Source organism: Cygnus atratus, chromosome 1 (assembly GCF_013377495.2).
Source record: "Cygnus atratus isolate AKBS03 ecotype Queensland, Australia chromosome 1, CAtr_DNAZoo_HiC_assembly, whole genome shotgun sequence".
NCBI classification, from domain to species: Eukaryota; Metazoa; Chordata; class Aves; order Anseriformes; family Anatidae; genus Cygnus; species Cygnus atratus.
The window spans coordinates 78,984,903-78,994,901 of NC_066362.1; the positions used below are offsets into that span (position 1 = coordinate 78,984,903).

General features: G+C 39.4%; 1 protein-coding gene across 1 annotated transcript in view; it reads left to right on the forward strand.

Moving 5' to 3' along the window:
- The window catches only part of ANO2 (anoctamin 2), a 194,779-nt gene extending 189,336 nt beyond the window's left edge, over positions 1 to 5,443 (forward strand). The window contains exons 27-28 of the mRNA XM_050710475.1: positions 3,472 to 3,577; positions 5,162 to 5,443. Coding sequence (XP_050566432.1) covers positions 3,472 to 3,577; positions 5,162 to 5,443 — 388 coding nt within the window. The remainder of the gene's footprint in view (positions 1 to 3,471; positions 3,578 to 5,161) is intronic.
- Positions 5,444 to 9,999: the final 4,556 nt, after the last annotated feature.

Sequence of the window (9,999 nt, forward strand, 5' to 3'; positions counted from 1 at the left end):
TTCTGCGTGTTCCTAATGAAGTTGATGTTTATGCACATACCTTGAGTGTTATCTCACCTTAGTTCACATTGAGCGGGTCTGCGAATCTTAGTCACTCCCTTCATATCCCTGCCAGTGGGACGTGACAGGTCCCTTCCAACCATGGCTATTCAGTAATTTTGTGACTGCAGGATTTCCATGAACTGCTCTCATCTGGGAACACCAGATTCTTTCACAATGTAAGTGGTAACAGATACTACAACTCATCATTGTGCCTATGTTGGTAATGTGCCACTCTCATGCTGTCTTGCATATAACTTTTGCAAAGCTAAAGAAGTGTTTTGGTTTTCTTCCATCTATCACAGAATCACAGAATGCTTTGTGTTGGAAGGGACCTTAAAGATCATCTAAAGTCCTCTGTCATGGGCAGGGACACCTTCCACTAGGCCAGGTTGCCCAAAGCCCCATGCAACCTGGCCTTGAACACTTCAAGGGTCATCCACAACTTCTCTGGGCTACCTGTTCCAGTGCCTCATCACCCTCATAGTAAAGAATTTCTTTCTTATATCTAATCAAAATCTACCCTCTTCTGGTTTAAATGCATTACTTCTTGTCCTATCACTATACTCCCTATAAAGAGTCCATCTCCAGATTTCTTCTTCCATTAAAGAGACAACTCTGCTTTTATATTTTGTAAATTTATAAAGTGTCTTTTAATTAATTATTATTCTTAATGCCCTGGTATTGATATTGTCTACACCCAGTGATCAATAGTGGATTCTAATATTTTCCGCTGAATAATTCTTATATATTCCTGCACTGCTAAAGCGCTACTTCCTTGTGATTCAGTAATGTTGTCTTCAATTTATTGAGGACATTATATCAGTTTATTAAGATATATTTGCAGTTACACCTACATATAATTCTGATCATTTCTACCAATTTGTCTTTGTCCCCACACTAAATACTTGTTAAATATATCTGCATATTTCTCTTAACACTGGCTGCAGGTCAATTTTGTCTAAGTCATGCCTGGTCCTTTCCATCCATCCTCACTCACACCCCCCCCCAAGAAATTACCCAGAACCTGTAGACTTTAGTGGTTAGAAAAGACATGGATTGTTGCACTTTAAAGTGTCATGTTCCATAGAATATTTAAAAGGGAGGTGGGGCTGAAGCCCAGCTACCTTGTCTGTAGCTCTGAAAACACCCCCCTTCACCACAAGTCATTTGCTGGTGTTCTGCTAAATTTTGATTCACACATCATAAGCAGTGTGATTTACCACTTGGCCAGGTGAAGTTTTCTTGGGATCTGATGTCCTACAACACTTCTATAGTTTGTAAAGCTCCAAGTACATTAAATTGAAAATGCACCGCCATTGGAGACCCTTTCAGGTGATTCTGTGCTCACTCTCAAGACTGGCATTGATTTATCGTGCTAGGAAAATGTACAATAAACTCAGTGTTTTTCCTTGTCTTGATGTTCAGGCAAATTAAATTCAATTGAATTGATTCTGTCCTTTCATTTAGCTCTGGTACACTGGTTTGTGCAATGTGTAGGAGTCCGTGTTGTACAAAAGGATGCAAGAGGGGAAATCTCACAATGCAGGCATAGCATAGGACCAAAGATAGGAAGGAGAGCCAGACTGCTGCGTATGCACCCACTGAACAAAACAAATTATCTGGGCTCTAACCAAACCCAGATAGTGCTTCCACAACTTATAACAACCCCCAATTTACAGTTATTGTCTCCTCCTCTTCCTCCTCCCTTTCTGCATCACAGGTTGTATGTACCCTGTGTACTTTGTCTCCAAAAGCTGCAGCCCAGAATTACATCCAGCATTTCAGACTGAATTTGTTATGAGTTTGGGAGGTTTTGTAAATGTATAATTTAACATGCAAAACCACGTGGATAGAACCTGAAGGTAATTTTGGTAAGCACACCTGCAAACTGAAGCTGACAGATTTTATATATGAACCTTCTCCATTATTCCCTGATCGAGGCTTTTCCGCAGTTTAATGAATCTTACTGTCAGGAAGGGTTTTGTGGTATTCAAAACAGATTTTCTGTTTCTTAATTTCATCCCATTAAACCTAGTCAAACACTGTGAACAGCACTAAATTATCCCTTTCAGTCCTAAGGGCACAATTTGTGCATGGTTATCATGTCCAACTGTGGCTGTTACTTACCAAAATGGAGCAATACATGTGCACTTCTTTAATCTTCTTTGATGAGTCAGTCTGTTAAGCCCCTGGATTGTTCTGCTGAACTGCCTTCAATTTCTTTTTCTTTCTTTCTTTCTTTCTTTCTTTCTTTCTTTCTTTCTTTCTTTCTTTCTTTCTTTCTTTCTTTTTTTCTCTCTCTCTCTCTTGCTTGCTTGCTTGCTTCTCTTCCTCTCTCTCTCTTTCTTCCCCCCCCTTTTTTTTCCCCCTCTTTCTCTTTCTTTCTTCCTTTCTTTCCCTCTTTCTTCCTCTCTCTGTCCCCCCCCCCCCCCCCATCTCCTCCCCCCCCCCCCCCACAGCTGAATGGCTGAATGCAGCATTCCAGGTGTGGCTTTACCTGAGAATGTTCAGAGAAGGGCTAATATCTCCCAGCACCATCATGTCTTTTGTTTATACATCCACAAGTCATACTGTCCTGGTGCCATATTTCAAACTTGTTATAACTTGCTGGCCACTGTAAACTCCAGGCTATTTTCATTGCATTTGCTTTCAGTCTTTATCCTCTCAAAGACCCTTCAATTGTTTTATTTTTAATTATTTTCCATTTCCCCAGATTATTCTCATTGTGTTTCCTGTCTGTATTTCTTATTGCTTTCTGTATTTCCTGCTATTTGCAAAACTTTCCAATTTAGGAGCATCTGTGGGTTTTATTAGCCTGTTGTCTATTTCCAAAAGATTGATGATAATACTAAAAGCACCAGTCTTTGCACCAAACGACTAAAGCTTTCTTTTATCCTGTCTAAAGCCAGAAAGCTTTATTTTAGGAAGTGCTTTTTCTATGGCTCCCCCTGTCGTTTATGCAGACAGGAACCACTAGAGTGTGAGTCAGGTATTATGTGGGCTGATTTACTTCCTAAACTGATCTCAGTTTAGGTGTGATGAATACATGCTTGTTTCCTGTGGTCTGACAATGCCTTGGACTATATCTATGCTTTAGCTTCAACAGTTTATTCCCTGTACAGTGACATCAGTTTAACATTTACAAAATAAATGACGCATCTTTAGATCTAGGAAAATCTGGAGATTTCCAACATTAGAACAATGTTCTGATTTTGGTTACAAGTGTGAAAACCAGCGTAAGCTTGCTAAATCAGTGGCAATAGTCCAGCTCTAATTCTGGAGTTGTATTTCATAACATGGTTTGAAGTAGGAACATCTGGAAGATTTTGTTCCTTAGATTTTGTGATTGAAAAATCATGTCAATCAAAGCAATTGGTGCAGGAGGATATTGCTGGAATCATGTGATAACTGAGCTGCCTTCATTAACAGGTTTAAAGATTACAGAGAACCACCTTGGTCCCCAAATCAGTATGAGTTTTCTAAACAGTACTGGGCGGTCTTATCTGCTCGCCTGGCTTTTGTTATTCTGTTTCAGGTAAGTCTGTTGAGTTACTGCGATTTCATTCACAGAAATATTATAATAAATGGATTTAAATGCATATGCCAAAGAAGCCCAGGTCCAATAGAGCTTTTATGTTTGCAAATACCAAAACTAATCTGCTTGTACCCAGCCTACCGGGCTGGCTGAAGTGTCAGTAAGCTGTAGCAAAGATTCTCCCTTTGTAGCACTTTAGCACACTTCCTCAATTTTCCCTCCCTGCATGGAAGGGAAGCTCCACAGCCTGCATTAGCCCCTGGCACCTGCATTGATCCCCAAAATGCCACAGGATCTTAAACATTTCAGTTAAGTGGACTCTGTCAGCTATTATACTCACAGTCATCACTTGTAAAAAGCACATAAATGCTATGTAGGCTTGTGAAACACAGATCTTTACCCAAAGCAAGAAATAAACAGAATTAATAAATCCTCCAAGGTCTTTTATCACTTCCCACAAGTCAATGGAGTAAATTCTCCCCAAGTATTGAGAATTCATTGATAAGGGATTTGTTATCAATATTTTGTATTCTGAATGTAAAAAGCCTTATGCTCTCATCCTTGATCTGGTATCCCTTGACAGTCAAATCAGGCCCACCCCTAATATTGAAATCTGCCTGTCTTTTCTTCTCTCCTTCCAAATATTCCTAAGAGTGTCTGAGAGGCTTGCCTGGTTTATATTGCCATCTTCTGTTTCTTTGCTCTGACTTCAGTAATTTTCCACCGCTGCCTGCGGAACATTTGAAGCCACTGGTTATGCTGGACCTCAAATAGTCTGCCTGTTGTTCTGCCAGAGTACATTCCCTGATTAATTAGTTTCATTGTCTCATGTGGAAATGGAGTGTTCATGGTAGTAGCCTTGTCAGCAAATGTTCTCACACATTTAGAGACATTACACAATACAGCAGTTTTTGAAGTATTATCACTATAATATAAACCTGAAAGCATAATTTATCAATAGATTTCACAAACAAGCAAAACTTTTTGCCCAGTCTTCTTCCTGCAACTATGTTATATGACCATCACCTGTAATGACATTGATGTCTGAGGTTCGAAATTCTGGCTCATATGCTAGAGTAATATAAATAAATCCTGCTTGTCAGCAGACAGAAGGATTTGAGGGCATAAAGTCCATGGAAGTTGTCTGCTGTCTGTTTAGGCCACATTGGAAACACATGGATATGATGGTGTTGGAGGATGATTTCACTGACACTGCTCTTCAGTAATGGATTCTGAACCCAGTCTCAACAAGTCTGATGTTGAGAACTGAGCACCTTTGAACACCTGTAAGGAATAACACTGGTTTAGCTACTTAATCCATGAGTCATTGGATGAATCCGAATCCATTCCCTTTTCAAACCCAACTGAAGCATGTGTTTAATTCAATCTCACCACTGAGGGGGAGTTGCGCACAAACATGAGCTCTTTCCTGAACTGAGGCCATATTCAACTACTTTATGCTATGTGCTTTCAGCAAAATGTTTTTGGTATATGCCTCATACCTATAGCAAAGGTTTGATTTTGCTCTAGTGGGAGTATTTTGGATTCTTCATTCTTGTTTCATGTCTGTTGCTGTGTTTGCAGAACTTAGTGATGTTCCTCAGTGTTCTGGTTGACTGGATGATACCTGACATCCCCAAGGACATCAGCGAACAGATCAAAAAGGAGAAAAGTGTGCTAGTTGACTTTTTCTTGAAGGAAGAACATGAAAAACTGAAACTGATTGAAAGCTTTATCACACGTGACAAGCATAAACACAGAAGTGGGACCAAAGACCAAAGAAGCCGAGCTGCCAGCTTCTGTCAGTTTAACCAAAGTCAGAAAGGCAGCGTTGCCTCCTTTAGCTCACAGCATACAGAAGTGTGAATCCATAGGGAAGGATAACATGTTATGCTTACCTCTGCAATACTTATTTACTGTGTGATGTGATTCCAACATGAGCAAGGGAAGGAGAGACAGTCAAGGAAGAGACGTAACAAAAAAGAGGCTTCTTTTTCTTCCTTAAAAACTCCATATATGTGTCTCTGTTACATTTTGTATGCCATCCGGGCTACATGATTTTCAGAGTTTACTGGTACGGGGTATGGGTTATGTTGTAACTGGTCCTTGTGGTGATGCCTGTGAGCTGGGTAGGCAAGCAGAAATGCTCCTCACTTGTGCAGTCTCAGCAGAAAGACCTCAGCAGAAGGACCCTGTGGGGCATGGGGAATAGAGTGGAAACTTCTGCCCTAATATCTGTCTTGGGTGGATTTGATCAACCCTAACAAAGTGCACACAACGCATGGTCTTATGGTTTGTAGCTGCCACCATATGGTTGATAAACATGTCGAGTCTCAGGGAGTCATTATGCCTTCCTAACATATACTGCTACTTGGTGCTGTGTTGGTAGAGCATGAGGGTCTGCTGTTAAGGGGATGGAACTGTGAGAACAGAAGGAACTGAAAATCACTGAGGAATTCCATCTACAGATATATTGTATTTTGCTTTGCAGGAGCCTGAATGCATGTGGTAATGAGCAGAAAGGCCACAACATATGCATGAGAATTAAGTAAAGCTTCTAGAACTAGGAAAGCTCATTGTTACTCATTGTCCTGAACAAAAAACTGCATGTTTGATTCTCCTCTCACTTAGACTGGGAATTCAGCCAGTATCAAGAGGAATCATGCCACTAAACAAACACCAATGTGAAGCTGACAACTGAGAATGGAATCAAGCCCTGTAAACCATGTGACATCTCTGTGTACGTTGCGTGTAAAATAACAAAAGATGCTGTTGTGCATTTACTGTAAATTAAAATATTTTACAGATCTGAATTTCATTGGAAGAGAGACTTACTAATCAAACTTTCATCTACAACGTTTAATGAATAACTATTCTGTTATGAATGGAAATAAATCTTTGCTAAAAAAATCCATTTCTTTTACATGACATTCTGTCTCTAGCCTGACTTGAAATTCAGAGTTTAGATAAAAGATTTTCTTCTCATTTTGTCTTTTCACTAAAGCTTTCAAAACCATAAAAAAGCACAAAACAGAAGAAGTGCTTCAGTTTCAGGCATTATATACAATATGATTACTCTTTAGCATTATAATGTATTGTACATATTTCTGAAGCCTAAGAGCTTCATTCTCTTAGATGAAAAGTTCATTTTCTGTGAGAACATTTGGTAATTTAATGAGAGAGGTGAAATTAATTGGTCTTTTTCATTCAGTGCCTAAACTAAAGAGAATGAAAATGGGAGAACTATTGCAGGGTGGGCTGAAATGAAAAGTTTCACTTTGGAATTTCATTTTTAAAGTTTTATTTAGGGTTATCTATCCCTTCTATCTAGTATATCAATTTAAAAATGATAATGTCATCTTGAATAAAATTGCAAATGTTTAATTTTGTTGAAACAAAAGTGTGATGTCTCCAAGTGTTTTCCTTTTTCCCCTGTCAAAACTCATTTGCTGAATTTTAGGTGAATTTAGAGAGAGTTTTGGCCACCTTCTGAAAGTTTTTTTTTTTTTTTAAATTAATAATAATTTGTTAGGAAGATTGTCCAGCTCTCAATTTGACTGCATATGTTTAAAACTAAAAATGCACCTTGTAAATGTGCAAAATGTGCAGTAATACATTTTTCCTTTTTCTAATACACGGAGTGGTTCAAATACATATTGTATACGTATGTATATGTACACAAATACATACATATGATTTGAAGAGCTCCTGACATAATGTACTGGATATAAACTATTAACAGTGTATATATATGGTGTTTCTAAGTGATTGCAATAGGTAGAAAATCACAGGAAAATATTCTTTTTAAATACAATGTAAGCTTTGTCAGCATGAAAACCTCACAGTCACCTGTGGTCACATGAATAACATTTTTGCGAAGCTCGAAAGTCATGATACTGTATCTTGCAGAAACTCAGAGAATGGGTTTGGTATGACCACAACATAGCTATTCAAATTTAGGTAGATGCCCTCTGCATTCACCTGAGAAAGAAAGGCACCAGCAGCCAGCTGCTCATCCCATCTCAACACTGATGTCTGATCTGAATGGATCACCTCTGAGAACACCTACCTCTTTCCCTGCACTCTAGAGGGAACCCAGATAAATGCCTTAGATTGTGCATTTAGGTTTTAGGATGCAGAAGTCCAGCACCTAACCTCCAGAGACTGAGTGATTAAGATGTTTACTTAGAATTAGCTGAATCTCCAATTGATTATACTTTTTCTGTTTTGTTTTAAATTTGCTAGGTGCTTGAATGAATATCTTTTTAAGAATTCGGTTCCCTGGTGGAAATGTGTAACAGAAATGAGGAATAAAACTTGTTTACCCACTGCTATGATTAACATTTAAGTGAGAACACTATATCTCCTCCAAAACTGCCACATTTTACTTTCAAAGGATGAACAAACTCTGTTGGGCATTCCAAGGTCTCATATATTAAGAGACCCCTTACCATAACTCGTGTCTCAAACACCTGACATTAATGACAACTATGCGCTCATTTATACCAGGTGGCATTCCGGTGGGAGATCTGGAGGTTTAGTACTGTCTGGACATTGTGGTTTACATCTCTAGTTTACTGAAATACAATTAATTTTCTTCACTCCAAAATGTCTTTGACGGGGAGAAAAGTTGTGTTGTTTTAACAGCAGAAATATCAGACTTGTCAGACTTTTAGAATACTGTGATGTTCCCTTTCTTTTTCCAAATCGGTGGAAGTGCATGCAGAGTTTGTAATGAGGTATACAAGTTACATGGCACCCTCTTTTCCAGTTGGTTGTTGGATACAGTAGAGTCAGAGTTAAGGCTCTTAAAATAGAACCACTTTTGTACATTCTCCCTCCATCCAGGAAATACCTTCTTGTCTTTTTAAAAATTCTGAGTGAGTCAATAATGGTCAGAAAAATGCTATCGCAAACTTGAATGTATTAGGCTGTTGTTACACAAAATTTCCATAACAAGCAACTGAAGTGCTTGCTATGATAATGTGTTTCTGGACGATAACGTGTTGCTAGGACAAGAGGAACTAGAGAAGTAGGCAGATGTACACTTGTGCTCTGAAAGTTTTCCTGAGGTATCCTTATATATCTCACCCAAACAAGGCTGGGAAAGAGGTATTGCAGCAACTATGCCTGATATCCAGATTGGATCTACTATGATATCACAAGCAGAACAGACAGCTCAATTATCTTTATCTGTGATATGGTTTCTATTTTTCCCTTAAACTTGAGAGTTTCATTCACTGAGAATTCCTGCACATTTTGTATTTGACTAAAGTGCAGTCCCTAAGGATCATATCCATTGTTACATTTCTATGGTAACCTCTGGATTCTTCTGACACTACTTCTCATCAGCTACTGTAATTGTAGATCATTGATTGGGCCTACATTCATTCCCAGTTTCTAACTTATGTCCTTTGGACAAAGCGTGACTTTATCTGATCCCTTTTTATCAGAATGATACTTGTAAATCTACCTGCAAATCATCCCCTTAACATAACTCGTCCCAAGCAAAGAATGACTTTTTCAAGAGACATGCATGGAAAGCCCTCTCTAGGGAAGAAGAGAGCATGGATGTAAGTAGAAACCCAACACGATAATAAAACCTGTGAGCTATTGTGACTCCTGGTTTTAGCAATGAAAATGAGCTAAAATCTCTGCAAAAGAAAGGTAGAAAGTAAGCAGTGAAGAAATGTGCATAGGTGTTGTGCACATTTAGTTCAGATTTTAATAGTCCATCCAACTGTTCCAACTCTAAAGTTAAAAAAAAAAAAAAAAAACAGAAACAAAATGTTAAAACAAACAAAAAACCAAAAACCTATATCCCTTTGTGTGTAAGTAGCTAATGCCACACTGAAAACTACACAGTCACAAAACACCAAACCCACACTCTAGGCTTCATTTCTGGTGTTATTAATAGAAACGGCTACTGCCGTTAAAGACAACAAAAAATCCTTTTACAAATATATCAATGCGAAACGGAGGACTAAGGAGAATCTCCATCCTTTACTGGATGCGAGGGGAAACCTAGTTACTAAGGATGAGGAAAAGGCTGAGGTGCTTAATGCCGCCTTTGCCTCAGTCTTTAGCGGCAATACCGGTTGTTCTCTGGATACCCAGTGCCCTGAGCTGGCGGAAGGGGATGGGGAGCAGGATGTGGCCTTTGCTATTCATGAGGAAATGGTTGGCGACCTGCTAAGGAGCTTGGATGTGCGCAAGTCGATGGGGCCGGATGGGATGCACCCGAGGGTACTGAAAGAACTGGCGGAGGAGCTGGCCGAGCCGCTTTCCATCATTTATCGGCAGTCCTGGCTATCGGGGGAGGTCCCAGTTGACTGGCGGCTAGCCAATGTGACGCCCATCTATAAGAAGGGCCGGAGGGCAGACCCGGGGAACTATAGGCCTGTCAGTTTGACCTCAGTGCC